Raw genomic sequence first — 26,014 nt, 5'->3', positions numbered from 1 at the left:
ATATATAGTATATATAGTATATAGTATATATAAGTATATACTATATACTAATAGTATACTATAGTATAGTATATAGTATATATATAGTATATACTATTAGTATAGTAATATTATTATTATTATACTATTATAATATTATACTATTATACTATTATTATACTACTAATACTACTATTATACTACTATATTAATATAGTAATACTACTTAGTATAGTAATACTAAGAATACTTAGTATATAGCTAGCATCAGGGCCTCTTCTAATTAATTATAGTAACTGTTGTCTACACATACACAAAGAGTAGACATACAGAGTCAGGCTGTCTTGGTTCATATCCTAATGCCACTTACTAGCTGGTGCAACTTCAGCCAAGTAACTTTGCGTCTCATTTTTTTCCCCTGTAAAATGAAGACAATACCTGGCCTACCTCATAAGGTTGTTATGAAGACTAAATATGCAATTACCTGAACAGCACTTAGAACAATACCCAGAAAGCAGTTAGTAGAGGTGAGCTACAATCATTATTGTTATCATGCAGTTACTCACATATGTCAGGTGGGAATGATTAACTTTCATTCTCAAACATAACTCTGAATTTCATACCTCCTTAATCATTCTGAGGCACAGCAGAGATTCTACTTTATTCCTACCCTCTCCCCCGACAATGACAACTATAACACAGTCTTTAAAAATATAATAGAAACTATCAAGGAATTTATACAGCAGCTCCTCTACAAACTTTTATCCAGATTGACAAATGTATTTGCCGAGTTGATGAATTTTTTAATTCTCTGTTGTTTCCCTTTCCACTTTCTAATTTTGTATATTTGTGCTTCCTCCATTTTTCTTGATTTGGCTAGCAGCTGACATATATTTTACCAATTTATTCAAAGATCAGCTCTCAGATTCATATACTCCCCCCTTCCTATTTTTAAATTGTTATAAATTTTCAATTTAAAAACATTTCTAGAACAAAGCCACACTCCACAGAAAGAGCAAATCAGCTCAGCCCTACTCATTACCAACGGATGGCATTACTGTTATACTTGGTGATTTTAGGTCTACTACATTGTTCATCAATCTATAGCTTGAGTAGTATGTTTGAAACAATGTCATATTTGAAATTTATTTATAAAAGGCAAAAACCAAAATATAATATATCTTTGTTAAAATGTTTAAGAGAACTAAAAAGAAGCAAACTCAGAACCAATGCCATTACCATTTACGAGTTCTACCTTGAAACTTAATTTACATGACTGTGACCAATCAGGACACTGTATAGTATTACTTCAGACTTAATTTTTTTTTTTAATAAAAACCAGACTTTTGGAACCTAACATTTTGCAAGGAAATGAGCTTCTGTAATCTAACCATAAGCTCTACATAGAGCTTATGAAACAATAAATATTGCTAAAAGAAAACAAATCATTGAAGTTTCTCTCCTAAGGAGATTTCAATAAAAAATTCCAGTTATTAAATAACAGCCACACAATTTTTCAACCATACTGTTAACCATCTAGTCCTCACAAAATATAATAAAATGTAAATTTTCCTTGAAGATATAAGATATAATGGTAGTTCATACCATTACTACCCACGATCATTATTATGAAAAATAAAATTGATAATTTCCGGTAAACTGATTATTAATCATTTTCAGATAAGAAACATAGATAGACTACTTTTTACTATACCTTGATCAATTCCGCTTAGCTGATGGTTCAAAAGAGAATTGGAGGACTCTTTCAAATCTTCATAATCATATTCTTCTACAGGTTCAACAACTGAAGGTCTGTCACGTCGTGAGTAAATAAACTGAGCAGCTAGAATATACAATGATTAAAGAATGTTGTACTATAGCCATTTCCCATTAACTTTTTTCTTTAACAACAGTTAAAATAAAAATCAAAGATTCTGACCTACCACCTACAGCCATTTGCCCACATTTATAATAATGGATGAAAACAAAGACAAAACATATCACACCCAAATTCTGCTCAAATGTCCTTACTAACCTAACCATTCACTAGCCTCTTATAATTGTCTCCCTTCTTTCCTTCTATCTCATAAACACTGAGCTTACTTTCTCCACAGTTTTCAAAAATTATCTTTCCTAATCCTTGCCTGCTATTCCATCTTCTCTGAAATTGTTTCTTTGATACAAATACTTTAAACCTCATATCAAATTTGTTCATTTGCATAATTAAAAAATACCAAAAACAGACTAGATTTTCACTTTCCAAGAACTACTAATTTTGCCTGAACCCAAGAGTTGACCAAAATCATAGGCCTTAACTATTTTTTTTTTAAGATTTTTTTTTGATGTGGACCATTTTTAAAGCCTTTAGTGAATCTGTTACAACATTGCTTCTGTTTTATGTTTTGGTTTTTTGGCCACAGGGCATGTGGGATCTTAGCTCCCCAACCAGGAATCGAACCCACTGCATTGGAAGGCGAAGTCTTAACCACTGGACCGCCCAGGAAGTCCCCATAGGCCTTAACTTTTAAACAGTTTATACTTCAATCATACACTGAGACTGTATATTAATGTCATATACCTAACTTTGACTTTCAGACAGAAGTCTGTGCTACTCTGCAGTATTGGCAGTGTCATTACTCAATATATAACTGGGCATTATATTTTTCATTAATAGGTAGAAAGACAAAATATCAAAGTGCCAACATATGCTTGAGTATCATACACGAAATACGTGTGAGCAAAGGAGAGAATCATCATGAATGCCCAAAGTGTTCACTCTTCCACGTCAACTGGATGCCCACTGAACTCAAGTCCTGGAGAATGTGTTCAATTGCCAAGGAATAAAATTAAAGAATAAGTTTAAGAAGGATAAAAACATCAATACAGTATTCTAAAGGCAAGGTGTTATCAAGGATTTTATATTATTTAGCTTTCTGGAAGAGCACATAACATGTATGTCTATTGCTCAGAGTTCCCACATTTGACTTTTGTGCATGTTTTCAGGAAGGCACTATTCATGAAAGGGAATCTCTAACTGCATTCAAAATGTAAAGATAACACATATATAGACAATAGAAAATACTATGACTTAAGGGTAACACCTATACTCAGACGGTCATGGCGTAAGTGCTACTTATTTATAGTATAAATCAATGATGGCCTTACAGATTAGCAGGAAAGGCAAAAAAAGAAAAGGTAATGACATATTTTATAAAGCCAAATGAGTAGTACAGATGACAAGTGCTACAGAAGCATAGAAGATTAAGTAATCACTGAAGACTAGAGCAGTTATAATAAAGAAGGCAAGAACATCAGAAAAACTGAAGAAGAGGTGGAAGACATCCTGAACAAGGAGAACAGAATAAGACATATAAAGAGCAGTTGAGAGAATTTAATCTATTCTGCTATAATGCATGTTTCCTTAACATAAACTAGTTTATATCAAATGGTCAACAGGGGAATGATGACAGTAACATTCAAGTTGCTTTGGTTTATGAGATTTCCCCCCCAACACTTTGTAATGCAAATACAAAGTTCAGTAACACCAACCATAGAACATTATACTGTAATTGGAATTGTACTTTAATGCCAGATAGCCCCACATTCTTCCTCTTGGCTCCATCTGGCCATGTGTCCTGTTTTGTGCATGCTTACCGCTTGGCTCTCTAGGACCTGTGAGTATTTTGCCTTTGCAACATTACTCATTAGTTTCAACTCTTCCTTACACCTCTATCAAGCTTCTACCTTTTTGTTAAATGTAAAGTCCCATATATATTGGAATATATCTTTATTAGGAAGTTAATGTAACTTTCCAAATGTGCAAGCATTTTTATTAGATGATTACTGGTTTATTAGTATTGATACTTTACGGGCTGAGTGGTCTGTTATGATCCTATTTTTTCCCAGAGGTTTTGCTATTTTTTAGTATACAATTTTAAAGACCACAAGGTTTTTCAAAAATGTACATATTATGCTATATACATATCACTATTTTCCCTCCCTCTTGTGCAAGTAAAATACAATACTGCCATTATAAAGTCAACATGGTTAAACAGCAGGAAAAATATCCTGTTTCACAGATTTTCTAAGATGACCACTTTTTTCATATGTTAAAAATCTCAGAATGAGGGATGTCTTACAATCAAATGGCATCTTAGTATTATATAATACTTAGACTGACAGCTGATTATTTTTTAAGTGGTACGTAAAATAACAATATGTCTTACAATCCATGGTATTTTAGATACAATAAAATGTGGTAGCATTAAAAAATGTAAACCAGGCCATTTTGTGCCTGATGATTTTCAAACTACTTTCCTGGCTGTAATTAACTATTCAGTTTAGCCTAAAAGTAACAAATATACTTTCCCCAACTTTCTCTCATAGCTCTGAACTGTGAGGAAAAACCTAAGACAAATCAAAAATTAAGTGAGTGGGCTTCCCTGGTGGCGCAGTGGTTGAGAGTCCACCTGCCGATGCAGGGGACACGGGTTCGTGCCCCGGTCTGGGAAGATCCGACATGCCGCGGAGTGGCTGGGCTCGTGAGCCATGGCCACTGAGCCTGCACGTCCGGAGCCTGTGCTCTGCAACGGGAGAGGCCACAACAGTGAGAGGCCCGCGTACCGCAAAAAAAAAAAAAAAAAAATTAAGTGAGAGAAGAAATCAGATACGTCCGTGAACAATTTTCACTTAGGAAATACTGACAGGGAAAAAGGAAGTTATCAAAATCCAGAATTCTACTCTACCCCCAAGAAGCTATTCTTCCTGGAGGCTTCCCACCCCCTCCCACATACAAATCCAACTCAGAAACTGTGGCCATTGTTTTAGAAGTAAATGATGGTTGGATTTGCCCAGGAGTGCAGAGGCATGGTGGGTAGGAAAATTCCCCAGGGAAAATAGTTGCTGGGGAAAAAAGAAGTATCCAGATCTCTGAAGTTGAAATGAGAGCCAAAAGGCAACAAATATGATAAAAAAGAGTGAGAGAAAAGCAATGGAGAGAAAAGGATAAATATAAAGTGCTCTTCTTTTCTAAAAATTTAATCACAAACTTTGACAGAAATGCTTTCTGAAAAATTGGACACCCATAGTGACTTTTACAATTTAAAGCATTTTGCTAAACATAAAAATTCAGAGAATTCAAAACCTGACTCTGCAATTGCCTAATATTGCTTCCTAAACATCTTAAAATAAAAATCATGTGAGGCACTCATTAAAGATACAGCTTTCTAGGCTTCTTCCCCTGGAGGTTCTGGTTAAGTGGTGTTGGAATGGGGCAGGGAATCTCTATTTTTACAATTACTCCCAGCTGACTGGTATCATCAGGGAAGGTAGGAAAGAGCCTACAAGTCTCCCCTTTCATCTATCCCAGATGTAGTCCACTTTGTATACTGTCATCAGTTACTTTCCTAAAACATGACCCCCTTAACTAAAAAACCTTCAATAAGCTAAAACTACACACCTAAAATTAAAAACCATCTTCCACAATTTGGCTATTTCCTTTCTGAGCCCTCTTTGTGCTGCAACTGCATTAATCATGTGAGTCTTCCCAAACATGCCTCACTTAGAGGCCACTGCTCAAGCACTGTTGTTTCCTCTCTAGGATGCCATTCTCACTCCCAAATTTACCAGTCCCAATCCCACCTCCTTCCAGAAGCCTTTCCAGACTCCTTCAGGCAGGACTACTTCTTTACCCACCATACTGTCATTTGAAGGGAACTTTTAACAAGCTTCCTTACATGTTAATTGATGCTCAATAAATTAACATGGAATGGACTGAATAAGGTTAACTACTGTTAAATTAATCATACAAGGTGGCCATGAGACTGAAGTGGCTCTAACGCCTTGGTTGCAAAGGGAAAACCAATCCAGAGTCAATCCTGCAAAGGCCTCAGGACTAAGAACAACCAATCACAGAAAGCCAACTACTCTCCCCCAAATAATGTAATGGGTTAAGCTGCAGCCAACCAAATAATTTCCTTGCTTTGCTTCATGTCTTCTCTATAAAAACCTTGCCCCAGCTCCTGTTGGTGGAGTGCTCCTAACCACTTCCAGTTTGGAGCTACCTGATTCAAACTGATATCTGCTCAAATAAACTCTTAAAAATGTTAATATGCTTCAGTTTATCTTTTACCACTTCTAATTATATTAGTTGAAACAAGATTTGTAACTGTTTAAAGTTTTATTTATAGGCTCTTTTTGCTATCACCAGCTCCCTAATGTATGTTCAATATTCAGCATCAAAGTCAATCTTTCTAAAGAAAAAAAAAAAGCAACAACATTTAGAAATCACCTTTCCATCAAGAAAACTGTGCTTAGCAGAGTTAAAAAAATACATAATAAAATTTAGAGAAACTCCTATTAATTGATAAAGTCATTCAATTACCAGAATTCATTAGACCATGAATTCAATCATCTCTTCGATGACATTAGCTGCTTCTTTAAGAACAGAAAGTATCCTTCTAAAACTATTCACTTTTAATTGAAAATTGCTTGGAAAAATATACCACTGAAGAGGAAAAGTGTCTGATCTGATATTACTACTACTTTATACATGTTCTGGAAAATTTAAAAATCCAAAACTACATGCTTTTGTTAAAAATACCAGTTTGTCACAGAAGAAAGTCAAAACCATTTAACTATCTCATGCTTTGATAAAGTCGGTTGACTTCCTGGAGTATATACAAAAGTAACTCTCAAAGAGTCAGTCTGTCCTGAATATGAACCACAGACAAGACACATATCAAGGGCTGTGAGAGACAAGGGATAAACTATGACCTCAAGAAAGGTAGGCCATAAAAGCAAATCTCAGAAAAACACCTTCAGAATGCCTGACCTTGTGTAGTGTTAGCTCATTACTGAAGGTTAAGCATGATTTATTTAGACAAGCCTAGATAAATGAATGCATTAATCTGCAATATTAAGATGTCTTTCAGTAGTCCCTCTCCCTATGAAGGTTTCCTTGTGCAAGCCATAGTCAACCAACTTCCAAGTAGACCTTAGCTCCTGCAATTATCTCTTGAATCTATCTGCAAATCCCCTGCTGTCACCCCTGTCCTAAACAAATGGTTCTCAAAGCAGTAGCTGTGTCCCACCCTCAAGAGTTTCTGACTACGGGGTGGGGCCCAGAATTACTTTTCGAACAAATCCTCAAGTAATGCAAATGATACATGGACCACATTCTGAGAACACAGTCCTGAAATAGCCTCATCTCCTCTAGATTAGTATAATAGTCTCCTAACTACTCTATCTACAACCACTTATGTACCACCTTCAATCCAGTCTCTATTATATGAGATTTTTTTTAAAAACTCAAATCTAATTATCACACCCACATCACCTTCTCAGTTTCATGAACATGCCATGACCTTTACTTCACTTGTAACACTAGTTAGTGCTACCAGACATTACTTTGTCACCTTGTCAACTGATGATAATGAACTGTAGGCACCCCAAAAGGTTAACCCATAGAGTTTTTTTAACACACTGCAAATGACAAGTGCCTGGGAGGTTCCTTGGAAAAACTGAAATTTCTTTTATCCTAATCCCTACAAAATATGGTCTTTTTGAATCACTGAATAAGAAGCTTTAAAGGAATGCTGATTAAGCCGCCTCTCAGCTTCTAACCCAGTCTCTTTACTCTGCTCTGTGACGCTGGGGTTGAAGTCTGCAAAGCACATTTCTTCTATGACAGCTGGCTCCCTTTTAGGATGAGCCAACAGGCAGATGCTAAAGGGAGACTGGAAGGCTGGAAGAGGAACACACATGCTCCTTTCCTTTTTGTTTCTTATCTGGTCACCATCACCCCAGCAACACTTCATCTTGCAGAAATCATTTGTTCCAGTAACTGCAATTTATATCAGTTTGCAGTTTTTCCAAAACTCCCAGAACCAGCTTCAACCATGATCATACAGCCCGCTAGAATTCCCTCTTCAAAAGGCTGAAGCCCAGCTTCACAGTGTCCCTTCAGAGACACCAGCCACAGAGCATCCCCTCCCCAGGTCTCAGTCCCAGCTCTACAGTCCCTCCTCTGAACTTCAATGGCAAAGCAACAAAGCAGAACCCTCTTGTTACACAGCTAGGTCCCAGCTCAAAGGAGCCTCCCACCAGATTCTAAAGGTTGGCTTCAACCTTGTCCATTGGTTCCCCTAGGAACTAGAGATGATAAATGCTTCCTAAAGTTACTACCTCCTTGATATTTTGGTTTGCATTTTTTGTCTCTAATACCTAGTTAACAACTTTTTACATTAGAATCTCTGGCAAAACAACTGGTGTAATTTCTATCTTCTAATAAAATCGTGACTGATAACAGTGTAACACTAAAGGAAGAGAAGAAAGGCTCTGATTAGTTAGGCTAAATGATTAAAGTACACATAAAGAGCTAGATGCATTACAGAGTAATAAGTTAACAGGAAAAAAGATGACAGGAAGAGTAGAGGTGCTATGACAACTTCTAGAGCACATATGCCTTTATAAAGAAAAAGAAATTCTAAAAAGTCAGAAGGGACATAGTTGGTCTTCAGAGACTAAGAGGAGGCATAAAGCAGGTTCACAAAACAGCTCAGGAGACGATAAGTTATTAAAGACAAGGCACATTGATAGAAATTTTAATTACTATATTAAACCTTCCAACTTGTGGAAAGTGAGTTTTATGAATTATATTTATGCTGTACATAGCTATATGTAACTGTACCCGCTTTTATGGCATAGTAAAATTTATCAAGGCATTTTAACCAACTGTTTATGGAGTAGGCTAAAATTTGAAGACAAACGCATTTTTAGGGAAATTAGTGAGAAAAGGTCTGGATCAAAGACACTGTCTCTCATGTACCACAATGTTCACTGCAGCACTATTTACAATCGCCAGGACATGGAAGCAACCTAAGTGTCCATCAACAGATGAATGGATAAAGAAGATGTGGCACATATATACAATGGAATATTACTCAGCCATAAAAAGAAATGAAATTGAGTTATTTGTAGTGAGGTGGATGGACCCAGAGTCTGTCATACAGAGTGAAGTAAGTCAGAAAGAGAAAAACACATACTGTATGCTAACACATATATATGGCATCTAAAAAAAAAAGGTTCTGAAGAACCTAGGGGCAGGACAGGAATAAAGATGCAGACGTAGAGAATGGACTTGAGGACACAGTGAGGGAGAAGGGTAAGCTGGGACAAAGTCAGAGAGTGGTGTGGACATATATACACTACCAAACGTAAGATAGATAGCTAGTGGGAAGCAGCCACATAGCAGCTGGGTGCTTTGTGACCACCTAGAGGGGTGGGACAGGGAGGGTGGGAGGGAGACACAAAAGAGGGAGGAAATATGGGGATATATGTATATGTATAGCTGATTCACTATGTTGTAAAGCAGAAACTAACACAGCACTGTAAAGCAATTATACTCCAATAAAGACTTTAAAAATATATATATATATATATATATATAAAGACACTGTCTCTGCTGTAAAGAACATAGGAAATGTTTTTGTTATATGGTCGCAAAGAAGAAATTTTTCAGCAAATGAGACAGAAGATGCAGCTCTTATTTGGAATCCTACAGGAATTTGAACTCTAAATCACTTTGCAGTTCCATCAGAAGTTTGAATTACATGTATTTGGTTTATTTACAGTAGATAAAGTACTGTATGAAGGGAAGTCTATGCATAACACTTCAGTGTTTCTAATATTCAAGATTTTCCTGGGAATATAAAATTAACTGCTGTCTTCCTTCAGAAGTTTTAGATTTGCATTATTGACTAAATTACCATTTTAGTCAATTCAGATTAATTGCATGCTGCAAAGAATATCGGAAAACCATAGTTTTCAGAATTTTCTTCAAACTGTTTAAAGTCAAATGATGGAATCAAAATTTTAAATTCCATTTGTAAGTTAAGAAATTATTTTATATACCTTTAAAGTTCACATACAATTATCTTTCTAAAGGGTACATAATATAACAGTCTCCTGGAACATGCTTGTCCTAGAATGACAATAACATTTACTTAACATTTTTAAATACCCAAATAATGAAAATCAAATTATTTTTAAAAATTCACCTGTTGATGGTGAAATACAATAATCATCCTCTACAGACTGGCCATAGAGATCATCATCTTCAAAATCTAAAATAAAAATACAAGAGATAAATTCACTTACAAGTTCTTTTTATATTCTTAGTTATTAATGAGGAAACATCTGAATTCTCTCCGAAATAAATTAAATTAAATTAATTAAATTGTTCATCTAAATTAAAGGAACTTAGAATGTCCACTTTTCAAAAAAAATTCTAAAAATTCTACCCAAAGTAGTTATTTACTGACTTTCTATATTTATAAAGACATACATGTTTTTAGATTTTTAAGCTAATTGAGTTTTAAGAAGTTTTTCCAAGTTTTCACTTCGTGTGATCAAAGAATAATCCCATACCCCATGTACTTGAATTGTCCTTCCAGTATTGGCAAAAATCTGAAATAAGCCTTCCATCCATTTTTTCACCAGATGCCTGCTCTAAGCAAAACATTTATTTTCCATACAACTGACTAGCGCAGGGTATACAATCAGACCATGAAGGCAGTTTTTCTTCATGTAAAGCTAGGTAATGCACAAAACCCAGCTTATCCTAAACTCCCCTCTGCTCTAGCTAATTGGCCTTTTTTCAAACTGACTACAATATGCTCTTTGCCCAGATTTTCCTACCGCTGTTTCCTTCTCCTAGTTAAGGTTCCAGCTCAAATGTCATCTATTTCAGAAGTCTTCCCTGACCACTCCGGGTAAAGCAGCAAGCCCTGCCTGCCACTTTTATTCTCTAGCACACTCCTCTAACTGAATGTCTTCAAAGCACCATACCTGGTTCACTCCATTGACTATAAGCTCCTTCAGGGCAAGACTGTCTAGACAACTACCTGACACATGCTTGGCATAAATTAATACTTGTTTTATTATAAATTAATGAATCAATCTATAAAATCCCACAAAGAACATAAACATGTTTACATAAGTGTATTTATTCATTCAACAAATACTAACACTATGCCAGGGGCTATCAGAGACATTTGGGGTACAAGACTGAGTGGCAGGCACATTCCCAGATCTCTACAAACCTAAAATCTAACAAGGGAAGACAGACGAGAAAACGAGCAATTATAAAACGATATTACGACTGTTTGAGACATAAGAATACAGAATGATCTGGGAACACACATAGGAACAACAAAAACAGAATTGGGAGTGGGGTGGCTAGGGAAAGATCCCCAGGAATATCATATTTTAAACCAATTCTAAAGGATAGTTAGCTAATTTCTGAGGGTATTCATGTAGCAGCAGCAGGAACAGCATGTTCAAAGGCTGAGACCAAATATTTATGGCAAAGAAAAATTACATAAATGCTACTATTGGATGAAAATGTGTAAATTTTTACACATTCAATAAATTATTAGATCACAATCCCGACTTAATAAAAAATATTAGCAAATAAATGAGAAGCCATTCACAAAAAAATGTATTTGGATATTAAAGACAAGAATCTTTTTATACTGGGTCAGTTTTTCAGTACTGAAATGAACCCTAAAAGTGTTAGAGTATCAGAAGATAAAGAGAATTCTTTCCTGGGATTTTTGTCAAGTGGTTCTTTTCCTCAACAATATTTTGGAGTATTTGCTGCACATAAAGCATTGTACTGGCTAATGGAGTAAATATAAAAATAAAGTATGGGCTTTGCCTTCCTGGGACTTTTATTAATTAGTAGGTGAGGCAGTCTTGTAAACTACTACCCATATTACAGAGAAGAACACAATGAGAGTTAAGGAGAGGAGCCAATAGATTTTCGAGCATAAAAATCTCTGTAATGAAAAAAAAATCTCTGTAGTGAAGTTATATTACTTTTGAGAATTTTTAAATTATTATCTGAGAGAAGGGAAAGCTTAACTGAGAAGAGAAAAAAACTGGACACTTAAAATAAGTAGAACTTTCACAAGCAAGAAAAGGGGATGGACCTCCAATGCTATAGGAACAGCTTGGTTATGATGTCATCAACTGTTCCAAAGAAATCTGAACACCTGATGTGGGGTGGCTAAGGTGAGAAGATACTTAGCACTCACTCCCTCAAGCCAAGCACCTCTCCTTCAGGATGCCTTCCTTCACATACGAGTTCTGCTTAAAGTCCTCCGACTCATTCTGAACAGTTGTTCTCACTTAAGTAGCTCCCATAGCACTTCATAATCATCCGTTACTTGTGTATCTCCCTCTTTAAACTCCCTCAAACACCTTGCTGTTGGTCCCCAAAGCTCAAACAGTACTCCAAGCACTCAATGTTGATTGAGGACATAATAAATATCTATTAAAGAAATGCGTAAGTAGTAATTAGACCTATTCGTGTCTTTTACAGCATATTTGCAAAAATATCTCCCAGGCTAAAGTCATTTCTCAGGTAACAGTGGTCCACAGGCAATACTTAACATCCACCGCAATACTGAAAAAGAATTCCATTCTGAAGTGACCACCAGGAACCTAACACGTGCCAGGCTAACTGGATCACTGCCTTCAAATGCAGCAAAGGGTATTAGCTGCCCTCCGCTATGATTAGAGCATACTGATGTTCTAGAATAATCTGCTGGGAATGCTAATAACCACCACCAATATACTAAGCACACTGCATGCCCTGTACTCAACAAAGTGATAGATCTTTATTCATTTGCACTCCTTCATACTTGTTTACAGTTTAGTTTGTGTGATGCTTGGTGATGCCTACAAGTATCCACTGTATAGAAATTAAACTTCTGGACAACATTCATATTTTTTTATTTCACTTTTAAAATCAGTAAGTCCTTTTAGAAGCTCCCTTTCTTCTAATATTACTTTTTTTTCCCCCAAAAAGTACATTTATATTCAGCATGACCAACCAAGAACTGAGTACACACCTCAAGATCATCTGATCAACTTACTCTTTGGGCCTTTTTAATATGTATTTTTTTCAACCATCTCCTAAGTTTCCAATTTAACTTGAAAAGCATAGAAAATAAGTTAGTCAGCTAATTCAAGCCAGGTTCTGCACTAAGTGTGTAGGAACAAACACACAAGATTTACCCTTTAAATCTAAGAGTTACAGCAGAACGGCTGAATGTAAGCATTAGGTCAATCCTTGTTTTACAAATAAGAAAGTTTCATGGGCCTGTTTGAAAGGAGGGTCGGGGAGAGAAGCTCGAAGTAGGAAAGTGTGTAGCCGACCTGGGGGGAAACAATGGGAGAGGTAATAATGCTTACGTGGGTAACTATCACCGGACCCCAACCTTTTCAAAAGTCCTTCCCATATGAGGCCCTGCAGCATCTCCCCTACCCTAAATAAAACCAATCTCAGAAGGAAAAAAACACTACTTAAAACAACGCCATTCGGTGGAGCTCAGGCGTCCTGTAATTTTCTCCAAATGAGCCTCCTCTGAACGCCAGCCTGGCACCACTGACGAGAAACTAACATATGGAAGTGAGTGCCAACCGGCTGCTATCCCGGCTGGAACGATAAAAATGACGGCCCGGCATAACCCTGCCACCTACCTTCATCGTAGTTATAGCCTCGGACATTCCGATGCCTGGCCATGACGGCGGAGATGGCGTTCGCCACAGCCGCTTACAAACTACCAGCTCAAATACTGACAAAGCGCCAACTGCGGCCTGCCGATTACCTATACGCCATCTTGGCTTCCGGCAGGCCTCAGCGCTGAGCGCCTGCGCACGCACGACGTCTTATCTGAGTACGGCAACCTCTCAGGGTCATTCGCCTCTCTGAGAACGCATGCGCACTCATGCTCACGGGAGGGGTGCGTTTCGGCGAGGCCGCGCCCATAGATAAATTGACTGACGGGGCTTTCGCCGGAGACGAATTACGCCGCTTATAATTTGTTAGTTTGGACTTAATATTTCGAGTCGGGATCCTTGACCTACGCCGGCGTTCCAGATTATTTTCCAAATTTGGTTTCTGATAATCTAGTGAAAAAGCTGACTGTGTGCTCAGTAAGAGCACGAACCTTGTCTTATCCAGCTTTCATCTTTGCGGCCTACTTAGGCGCTAATGGGCATTAACAAACTTGTATACATTTGGTATAAGAATTAGTCCAAGTTTTAAAGGCGAACAAAAGACTCTTCATAAACGGGTATATTTTCATTGAGAACCTGGCTACAATAGGTCACCATGCATTTGTGTATGCAATTCGTGGTTTCATGTATGTGCTCCATCCTGCATTAATACCTCTAGTAAACACCTGTCTGCCCTTAGCCATGTAAATGATTATCATCAGATCATAGAGGATTCAGTGAACATTCATTCAACACAGTAACATGCTAAGATTACTAAATATAGCTTCTTAGATACTGGCCTTAAATGGTGATGAATGTTGTTAATGAATAAATCTATAACCTATTATTAAGCGTCATTTCTTAGGTCACAAAGTGAATGATGCTATGTAAAAAATCAACCTCCTCATTTTACTGAAGAAACTACACTTTAGTTTTATATTTTTGAAGTGGTGATATATCAAATTCTAGAAATAAAAGCTTACTTAGCTTTTTATTATCCATAATGGAAAAAAATAATGATACAAATTCAACTCATATTTGTAAGTGGCTTGAATGGTAACTTACACATGTGTTTGAATGTGTCTAACCACCAAATGTTTGTTTTTAACTATCATTGCTGTTCAATGTAACTCCAAGACAAAATTTTACACAAAAATAGTTGCTAATTTCATATGGCTTAAGTGTTTACACTTTTAGGTAATGTTTATGTTGTAGCCTGTTTCTTCGTCTGTAAAATGGAGATAGTAATAGTATGTAACGTACAGAGTTGTGAATAATTATCCTTGTAGAAGGATTTCACACAGACAAGACAAAGGTTTGGGCTATGGGTTGTAAATTGTGACTAGGAAAAGTATTCTGGGGGCAAGGGAGGGGCAGCAAAACTAGTGGAAGATAAGGGATGTTTCAGTAAGTTTGTACAAACCCATTTCAGCATCAATTCCTAGCTTCTGTTGATAAGGATGGTATCTTGTCTGTCTTCTGGTATAGGAAGGACAGTTTTCTCATAGGAAATTTTATGACCTGCTTTTAGGTGGAAAGGAAGAGGCCTGAGAGCCCTTCTTGATGTTTCTCAAGTTACTTCAATTCAAAATAATCAATATACCAAAGCATATTTTAGGGTGACATGCCCTGAACTCCTTCAGTACTCAGTAAATTGTAGTTCTCTACCCCACTAATTGGAAGTTTGTTTCTCTAGCACCCTAATGTCTGGCACTTTGAATGTTTGCTAAATAAATTAATGAATTTGAAAAGATAGATATAATATATAATAGATATAATATCTTGCTATGAGATATTTAACAAATACCACAAACAACTATGCAACTAATTCATTTTAATATCAATTTTTTTAAAAAATTATAAGTGAAAGTAGCATAACTACCTTATAAAGTTTTTAACACCTTTATTGAAGAATCATTGACAAGGAATAAACTGCACATATTTAAAATATACAATTTGATGAGCTTTGACATATATATTCACCAGCGAAACCATCAACCCAACCGAGATAATGAACTTATCCAAATTTGCAAAATTTCCTCAAGTATCTTTATTATCTCTCCCTCCTGCACCTCGCTGCCTCCTCACCCTGGCCTTAGGCAAAAACTGATCACCTTTCTGTCGCTATAGATATAGGACGTATTTTATAAAATTTTATATAGAGGAAGTCATGTAATATGTATTATTTTCTTCTCTGGCTTCATTCACTCAGCATAGTAATTTTGAGATTCATCCATGTAGGTGCTTGAATCATGTACAACTCTTCGTATGGACATAAACATTAATCCTGGGTCAATACCTAGGAGCAGAATGGTTGGATTATCAATATGATGTTATCTTTAGTTTTTTTTTTTTTTTTTTGCGGTACGCGGGCCTCTCACTGCTGTGGCCTCTCCCATTGCGGAGCACAGGCTCCGGACGCGCAGGCTCAGCGGCCATGGCTCACGGGCCCAGCCGCTCCGCGGCATGTGGGATTTTCCCGGACCGGGGCACGAACCCGTGTTCCCTGCGTTGGCAGGCGGACTCTCAACCACTGCGCCACCAGGGAAACCCCTATCTTTAGTTTTTTGAGAAACTGCCAAACTGTTTTCCAAAGTGGTTGCAATATTTTACATTCCTACCAGCAACATAGTTCCATTTTCTTCACAACCTTGCCAGCAGTTGGTATGGTCTAAAGATGTTATGTGTGTTTGACATTTCTGTATCCTCTTTGGTAAAGTGTCTGTTTGAATCTTTTTTCAATTTTTAATGTTAATATTAATTTTACTTTGGAGAGTTCTTTTTATATTCTGGATACAATTTCTTTGATATATAATTTGGACATACCTCTTTCAATTTGTAACTGGCCTTTTCATTCTCTTAATAGTGTCTTTCAAATAGGAGAAGTTAGTTTTGAGGAAGTTCAATTTATCAATTTTTTTTAATAATGGATTGTGCTATTGATTTCATACATAAGAAACCTTTGCTTAACCCAAGGTTACAAAAAATTTCTCCTATTTTTAAGTAAGTGTTATAGTGTTAGGTTCTACATTTAGATTTATGATCTGTTTTCAGTTGATTTTTGTATATAATGTAAGGTTTGGATCAAAGATTGTTTTTTTATATGTATTTTCAATGGTTCCAGCACCATTGTTGAAAAGAAGGTCCTTTCTCCACTGAATTACATCTGCATATTTATCAAAAATCTGTTATTCATATATGTGTGGTCTATTTCTGGACTCTCCATTATGTTCCATTGATCTACTGATCTTTTGATCTAGCTTGACACCAATACCATGCTGTCATGATTATTGTAGCTTCAAAAATCTTAAAATCAGGTAATGTTAATCCTCCAAATTTCATCTTCTTTTTCAAAATTCTCTTAGCTATTTTAGGTCCCTGGCATTTCCATATGAATTTTAAAATGAGGTTATCAATTACTACAGATATTCTGGCTGGGACTCTAATATTTTGTTGAATCTATAGATCAATTTGGGGAAAATTGACATTTTAAACATGCAGTCTTTCAACACATGCACATCATATGTCTAATTTCTTTCAGTAATGCTTTCTGGTTTTCAATGACTTGTTTGCACAACTTTTGAAGATTTAATTCTAATTATTCCATAATATTTTTATTCTATTGTGAATAATATATTTTTAATATCAAGGTAAATATATATAATTAAACTATTAAAATTAATAAGTTGTTTAGCACCATCAATACCCACAAAATATATATAAGAAAAAACAGTAGGAAAATAAAAATTAAAAATAAATTAGCTATATTAGCATAAAAAATATCAAATACCTAGGATGAATATAGGAAAAATGGGTAAGCCCTAAACTGAAACTAGAAAACATTGCTGAGAAAAATAAAATAACATTAAATGGAAAAATATACAATGTCCATGGATTGGAAGAGTCACTATTATTATGTTAAATGGAAGACAGGTCAATTCCTCCCAAGTTAATCTATATTTGATATTATCCTAGTCAAATCCTACAAGTTTTTTGATGGATATTGACATATTCTGTAATAAAAATGGAGCTGCAAAGATCCTAGAATAGCCAAGACAATCTCAGAAAAGAATCAAGTTGGAGGACTTACACTATCACTAAGACTTGCTTTAATGCCATAGTAAGTACAACAGTGTGATACTGATAAGGATAGACAAATATACTATTGAAACACTGTGAAGAAAGAAATCATCACGTGTGATCATCTAATTTACAACTGAGATACCACTGCAGTTTAGAAAGGAAGAGGATAGTCTTGTCAATAAGTTGTTTCATCACAACTGTAGAAAAAACAAACAAACATAAGAGAATATCTTTAGAGCATGAAGGGGGGCAAAGATTTTTAATCAGTGCACAGAAAGCACTAACCATAAAAGAAAAGATTCATAAAGTGAACTTTATTAAAATTAAGAACTTCTGTTCATCAAAAGACAACATTCAGAAAGTAAAAAGGCAAGTTGCAGCCTAGGAGAAAATACTTGCAGCAAATATATCTCACAAAGAACTCATATCTATAATATACAAAGAAGCCTATGCACCCCCCCTCAAAACCCCAACAATTTAAAAATGAGTAGGAGTCCCAAAGAGGCACTTCACAAAAAAATAATATCTGTAACGGGCATTGAGCATCCTCAATGTCATCCATCATCAAAAAATGCAAATAAAATCATAATGGGTGTACCCCTACCAGAATGACTAAAATTAGAAGCACTGACAATAGTAAGCGTTGGCGAGGATGTGGAGCAGTTGGAAGTCTCATAGCTAGTGCATGTGCAAATTAGTATAACCACTTTGAAAACTTTCGGCAGCATTGCCAAATACTAAACATTTGTATGCCTTGTGACCCAGAAATGCCACATCTAAGTACAGACTCCACAAAAATCAGTGCTTGTGTACAAGAATGTTTATAACAATTTTATTCATAATAGCTCCAAAATGTAAACAAACCAAATGTTTTCAACAGTAGACTAGATTAATGAAATGTGGCATATCCATTTAGTAGGAAAATACACAGCACTGAAAAACAGCAAGGGAGGTTTTATACATATGTAAAATTTTATTGTGCTGTATATTTAAGATATCTGCACCTTTCAGTACATAAGTTATACCTCTATAAAAAAAACTAAATAAAAAGAAAAGTGGGGGGAAAATCCTTGGTATATTCAAGCCTATCTTTGATATAGAATAAGAGACTATATATACCATACAGTTTTCAAATGTTTCCTTTATACCCTCTTAGTGTCCAATTTTTAAGATATATATAACAACTAAGAACTTTGATATATCTGGGTTAGAATTCATTTGGTAATATATCAATATTTCCCAGAATGCAGTTTGTTTTCTGTTTTCTATTCTAAACCAATCAATTTAGACTGAAATTTAGAATTTTCTATTGTTGCTGAAACAACACTACTTTGGCACCTACTTAAATATTCATAGGAATTTTGGAAAATACATTATGGTGACTTCTGTACTCCATACTTCTTAAAAAGAAATAAAGGAATTACTCTTACTCATTAAGAAAGGAAGAGTTGGAAGAGAGGGAGAATCATTGTAATTGTGACAGTAGACACAGCATGTGAGAAAAGTCTAGAGTTTTCTAATTAAATGCCTAGGAAAGTATGGCCTATAGTCCAAAATGTAAAACAACATTTGTAGGTAGAGGATCCTTTTGGGGTCCTTTGCAGTTCTGTGATTATGATTACACATTAATAATGTACATCTATTCATCTTTATTATTACCAAATATCTGTAAAACTATAAACAGGTGACAATTTTCCTACTGACCTTCTAAATTAGTTACGTAACCCTCTGTCTGACCTAATGATATTCTTACCCTCCTCTATGGAACTTCCCCTATCTTCGTGTATTATTCATTTTTTTCTCTTCTTTCCTTTTTTCTTTCATTTATTTTCTTTCTTACTTTCTTCCTCTCTCTCTCTCTCTTTTTTTTTTTTTTTTTTTTTTTTTTTTTTTTTTTTGCAGTACGCGGGCTCCTCACCATTGCGGCCCCTCCCGCCGCGGAGCACAGGCTCCTGACGCACAGACTCAGCGGCCACAGCCCACGGGCCCAGCCGCTCCGCGGCACGCGGGATCCTCCCGGACCGGGGCACGAACCCGCTTCCCCCGCATCGGCAGGCGGACTCCCAACCCCTGCGCCACCGGGGAAGCCCCCTCTCTTTTTTTTAAACATGCACATAGATGAGTGAAAACTGGCAAGATCCAGTGAATAGGTGCTACATCAAGATAAAGCTTTTCCCCCAAAGGGCTTGAGGCCATCCAGGGATTCCTTGTTTGACAGAAGCATTGACAGCATAACTAAACAAACAAGAAGGTGTTCAGGGAAGCTGAAAGAGATCTTCAAAGAAATTCAGTGGGTGATTTTAAAATTTCTATGTGGTATTATAGAGCTTAATGCAGAACATATCAAAACTTTGAAAAGGTAATGGTGGGGTCCTGAACTTCATAAGGCAGAATGATTCTCTACAAGAACAAAATAGAAGTCAAAGTGTTCTACATTTAGATGTGAATTACACTCATTGGGGAATACCAGCAAAACAATAATGCGAGGGCAAAACCTTCCTACACAGGTAAGTTCTTTCAACCACCAATCCTGGGCTGTCTAACTGTCAAGCATTTTGTCATAAAATATGACAGTAAATATGGTTCAGGAATTCTTTATAAGATTCACTTTTTCAAGTTCATGTTGTTCTAAGTGTTCTAAAAATAACTAATCCTCCAGTTTAAAATCTTTCAATGGAGCCACATTACTTACAAAGTAAGTTTAAATCCTTAGAAAGGCATTGGCATCCTTTGTAATTTCACTGCTGCCTGGTTTCACACATCACCTGCCATCACTCTTCCACCCTACCTGAGTCAATCTACACCATAGTTCTTGCTTTTAGTGTTTCATGCTCCTCCTGCCCCAGGACATTTGCAGATGCTACCCTTTCTGCCTAGAATGCCCTTCAATCTTCATGCCCTTTTATACTACTCAGGAGAACCCCAGTAGCATCACACATTCTGTGATGCCTTCCTTGACTCTCACAGAATAAGCACCCCTACTCTGGACACTCAAAGTACCTGCTGGTAGTCTCTGTTATAACACATATTAATAATATTCTAATTGTCTATGTTAGTATCTATCCATCTCCCCAGCTAGATATAAATTCCTTAAAAGCAGGACATCCTTTAGCTTATTTTGTATCTCCAGCATTCAATATAGTGACTAGTACAAAACTGGAAAAAATAAAATACATTTTGTTGAATGATTGTTGAGTAAATTTATAACTTATAAAATAAATATGTTTGTAAGGTAGAAGAATTTCATAACTTTGGAGACATCAATATCAATAGGATAAAAAGAAACTTTTTGCAAGGAATGAGAAAGAGAGAGTGAACAATACGGAAATATAGGCTGTGAGTAGAAATTTCTAGATTACAGGTCTCTTTTATATATACCCAAAAGAAACAAAACACATGTTCACACAAAATGTTGCAGACAAATGTTCACTGCAACATTATCCATGATAGTCAAAAGGCAGGATCAACTGAAATATCCATTAACTGATGAATGGATTCTTTTTTGAAGTGGTAATTCCACACAGTAGAATATTATCTGACAATAAAAAGGAATGAAATACTGATAATATGCTACAACATGGATGAATCTTGAAAACATTACATTAAGTGAAAGAAGTCAGTAAGAAAACATATATTGCATGATTGCATTTATAAGAAATGTCCAGCAAAGGCAAATTCGTAGAGAAAGAAAATAGGTTAATGACTACATAGGGCTAGGGAAGTTAGAGGCAAATGGGGAGTGACTGCTTATGGGCAGGGTGTTTCTTTTGGGAGTAATGGACTTGTTCTAAAATTGATTGTGGTGACGGCTACACATCTCTGAAAATATACATAAAAAATGCTTTAAAAATTGTACACTTTAAATGGGTGAAATGTATGATATGTTAATTATATATCAATAAAGCTGGGTTTTTTTGAAGAGTCTCAGTGAAATTCAATCTCTTTCAGATAAATATTTAGTCAATTTGAAGATCAAATTTTCATCCTTGAAATTGAGGAACATGGATGCAGTGAGAAGCTTCTGCAAATTCTCAGCTGAGAAGGAGAAATATCTAGCACAGTGGCAACTTACTACAGTGGTTAAGAGCTACCTGAGTGAAAAGCCTTGTTCTTCCATTTACCAACTATGCAATCTTGGGTCAATTGCTTGTCCTCTGATGCCTTATTTACCATGCTGTAAGACGGTGGATAAAAACTGAACAGCCTTAAAGGACAGTGAGGATTTAAATATAACATCTCCTGTTATATAGAAAGCATTCCAACAATTCTCCTTAGGCCCCATTGACTTCCGTTGCGTTCCGAAGCCCATCTTGTCTTTGAATGTTATGTCAGTCCCCAATGAGATGGGATTGGTCTGGTTTCGTGCCTTGGTGCTGACATCCATCACACTGACACCCTTGAACTTAACCACTACCTCCAGTGGTAATGCCCCCATGAGGCCTTCACAACATTACTTCAGGCCTCTTGGCCCATCAGAATGTTTAGTACTTTCTTGCCCCTTGGCAGGGCTGACCATTCTCAAATGTTTTCTCAGCTCTGTGCTGTAGCAAGACAACTTCAAAACTTTTTTTTTAATATAAGTTTATTCCACAGTGATCATTCCCTTAGCACTAAAACATATTTTCTATGGAATTATTTTGTACTTATATTTGATGGTTAATATGTGTACTTTGTTGCCTTTATGACGGAATGATGCTTTGAATTATACCTGTAGAATTCTACCATGAAACATAAATGCATTTGAAAGATGCATGTTGAAAGAATGTTGAAAATGCCAACAAATCATAATTTAAAGTAAGTCATCAAGAAATCTGAACTCACCAAACTATAAACTCGTATTTATATTTCACGATGCCAAGCACATAATAGATTTTTAAAAAATATTTGTTGAAAATTTTATACAAATAGAAAGATTGAATTATCTTTCTATTCTCTCTACAGGAAATATTACAAAATTATTGTCATGGGAAGAGGTAATCAAATTATATGCAAATAAAGATATAGGAAAAAGTATTATAGAAGTGTGATAGGCAATTCATAGATGTATTGTTATTTTTAAGGATTTTATGATGGTGGTGGTATTTGTCAGCTTTTTAAATACATTTATAATCTTTTGAGATTCTTCTTTTCAATCTAAATATGTACCTACTTTTCAAAATAATTTTATAATTATTTCACGTTTCTCTTCCTAAAGAAGAACTCCAAAACTGAATAAGCTACAAACCCCACCAAACCTGAATCTACTTTGATAAGCAAAGTCAAGGATAAATAAGCTGAATTAATGGGCTAACTTCCTGCATTTTACTCCTCTCCTTCAAGCATCGATCAGAAGTTGCACCTTAAAAGTCTACAGTTTCTTAGACAAGGAATAATGTAGAGCAGTGGTGAAGATACCAAATAAGAAAAGAAGGATCATGTGGTCTGATTGTTGCATTGTCTGAAAAAACATGAGCAAGGGAAACGTATTAGTTCTGACTGGAAATTTGAAGAACATTGGATAAGAAAGATAGTTGGGTGGAAATACTTCAGTGAGAAGATGAAATACTTATTTGTCCATTCTGGTCTCGATTCAGGCTTGCTGGAAATACGTTGTTAGTGCATACATAACTTCTTCTTGGATCTACAGCTTGTCCATTTCTTTGTGTCCTCTTGAATGCTGCCTGTGTTATGTTTAGTTTAGGGACGTATACGGCACCTTAGCCATGGGAAAGAGGTGTATCCACGGTACAAAATGCTGCAAGGCACCAGCAGAATATTAATAACACATCAAAGGGCAAAGCACTTTTAAATCCCAAGGGAAAATTCAAAGCAAAGAAAAGTTACAAATTAAATTTAAAGGAGAAAAAAAGCATACACATAAAAGGTAGGGTTTGAAAAGGTAAAATAGGGTCTCATTAGAAGTCATTCAGAACAGTGAACTGTTTGAGGAATTTCCCTCCCTTGCCTTGTCATGCTCTGTTTTCTTTGAAAAGGCAGAGATGAGGTATGGTGTCAATGGGTTGTCTAGGAACCTAAATTTGGAAAAACTCTGAGAAGACAAGAGTAAAATAATTTAAATCAAAACTATTTAAGCCACTTGGGATAGTTCTTAGAATTTCTTAAGAGGAAAGTTGGAAAATGGGAAAAGCAGAAGGGAAGTATTTTTTTCTTTCTCATCTCAATATGTGTATAAGTCTGGAGGTGTTGGTCATCTTGGCAAATTGGGGTATGGGACAGTCACACAACACTGTTGCCTATATATTAGACCACTGATTTTGCACACTATCCCATAAAATCTGTTAGCAGTTTTGAAAACATCACACTGAGAAGAGGCCGTTTGATACTGATTAACTTTTTATGACCAAAGGTAATATAGGAGCTTGGCTCCTAATTTTTATTTGAACCAGGAAAATTTTCAATGTGATTAGTCATTTTCTGCTTAGTTTTCTTATACTGATTTGTGATTCTAGGCGTATGATTTAAATAAGCAAGAGTTTCTTTGACTATGGTTGAAATGTACATAATCACGTTGATATGACTAGAAGGTTTATAGCCATGTTTGCATTTAGATAAATAATTGAATAGACATTAATCCTTTTCAAGTAGAACATTGAGCAATTACTCCTAATGGTTTCCCATCACAGTTGTGGTAGATTATACTTTCCTAAAATGTTTGCACCAGTGTATTCCGTCCAACATATTTTCCTTACCGTGTGAATGCTGGCACTCTTCCATTGAGAGATGGAAGGGGGGCTATATATCCCCTCTTAAAACTGGGTAGACCAGTGCCTACAGTGGAAGCAACGTTATGCGTCTTCTATGCTGCCATAAGAGATGATGCAGCTTCCACCTAATCCTCTTGGGATGCTCATTCTTGGAACTTAGCCACTTAGTATTGTAAAGACACCAAATAGCCACATGGGAAGACCATGTGTCAGTGTTTCAGCATCAGCCTTAGCTGAGGTCCCAGATGACAGCCAGCATCTACAACCATGAGGCTTCAGATGATCCCAGGCCCCAGCCTTCCAGATGCCTCAGCTGATGCTGAGGGGAATAGAGAAAACCTGTCCTCACCAATCCTACTCATATTGCAGATTTATGAGCAAAAATAAATGTTGTTTTTGTTTTAAACCAATAAGTTTTGGGGTGATTTGATATGGAGCAACAGATAACCAGAATAATTATCAACCCAAAAATATTTCAGGGGGCGATAGCAATAAATACTGCCATGTTTTAATAAAGACTTCACATACCTACAGACTGATAATTCATAAAAATATTAACGTTAGTTAAAGTTAATGTTCAACACTATTGATTATGATCATTTGTATGACAAAGAATAAAAGTTTAAACAGTCTGTTGTAAGTGAGGTTTTGGTATTGTGGTAGGTTTGTTTTTTTTTTTTTTTTTGGTTACTAGCCACAATTCTGAAAACTGCCTCCTAGGTATTCCATGAATAATCACAAAAGATCTTTTTATTCCATTCCATTGATATTTTATACTAAAATAACTCAGGAAGGCTAGTGTAACAAGGACTTGATTTTCTAATTTAAAAATTTATGTTATGAAATTCTGTAGTCTCTACTCTTTAACATGTTACCCAACACATTAATTTCCTGAAAAGTATTAAGGAACAAATATTTTATTCAAAGGTTTATGCTTTTTTTAAAAACCACAACTCAACAAAGAAACGTTTGATACAATGCCCCCTTCCCAAGTAATTTAATATGGGTCATTTATGATTTTTTTAAAAAATATTATTACAATGTTATTACGTTTTAATTGTGCTGATAATTGACTCAAACTTATCTCAAGGACTTTTTATTCCTTAAGTCATTTTTTGAGTAGTGAAAGAGAGAGCAAGAAATTAAGCAAGTGACCACTACTCATGTCACTAAAATAGTCTTAATCAATTTCAATAAATACACAATATTCTCTATAAGAATGTTTTTAAAACTTTAATAAAATGCTTAAGAATTAATTGTTCCCTAGCAGGCATTTTATTTTATTTTTAATTAATTAATTTATTTTTGGCTGCATTGGGTCTTCGTTGCTGTGTGCAGGCTTTCTCTAGTTGCGGCGAGCGGAGGCTACTCTTTGTTGCGGTGCACAGGCTTCTCATTGCGATGGCTTCTCTTGTTGCAGAGCACGGGCTCTAGGCACGTGGGCTTCAGTGGTTGTAGAACATGGGATCAGTAGTTGTGGCTTGCAGGCTCTAGAGTGCAGGCTCAGTAATTGTGGCACACGGGCTTAGTTGCTCCATGGCATGTGGGATCCTCCTGGACCAGGACTTGAACCCACGTCCCTTGCATTGGTAGGCAGATTCCCAACCACTGCGCCACCAGGGAAGTCCAGTCAGGCGTTTTAGACCTGGCAAAAGGTGAGACAATGCTTTTCCCACACTCAG

The 26,014-nt window shown here is 36.0% G+C and overlaps 1 protein-coding gene across 5 annotated transcripts in view; it reads right to left on the bottom strand.

Moving 5' to 3' along the window:
• The window catches only part of HBS1L (HBS1 like translational GTPase), an 82,173-nt gene extending 68,416 nt beyond the window's left edge, over nucleotides 1-13,757 (bottom strand). For 3 of the 5 annotated variants that reach the window (XM_027085844.1, XM_027085854.1, XM_027085869.1), the window contains exons 1-3: nucleotides 13,528-13,700; nucleotides 10,038-10,103; nucleotides 1,694-1,822 (exon numbers count right to left, since the gene is read on the bottom strand). In XM_027085844.1, coding sequence (XP_026941645.1) covers nucleotides 1,694-1,822; nucleotides 10,038-10,103; nucleotides 13,528-13,570 — 238 coding nt within the window. In that variant the 5' untranslated portion in view covers nucleotides 13,571-13,700. Of the gene's footprint in view, nucleotides 1-1,693; nucleotides 1,823-10,037; nucleotides 10,104-13,527 lie in introns of all 5 variants that reach the window. The other 2 variants (XM_027085862.1, XM_027085849.1) reach the window with 2 other exon arrangements.
• Between the last annotated feature and the right edge of the window lie 12,257 nt (nucleotides 13,758-26,014).

This window comes from Aethalodelphis obliquidens, unplaced genomic scaffold (genome assembly GCF_003676395.1).
Source record: "Aethalodelphis obliquidens isolate GAN/ISIS:26980383/991018 unplaced genomic scaffold, ASM367639v1 scaffold3, whole genome shotgun sequence".
NCBI lineage: Eukaryota > Metazoa > Chordata > Mammalia > Artiodactyla > Delphinidae > Aethalodelphis > Aethalodelphis obliquidens.
This window is presented reverse-complemented; position numbering and strand designations above follow the sequence as displayed.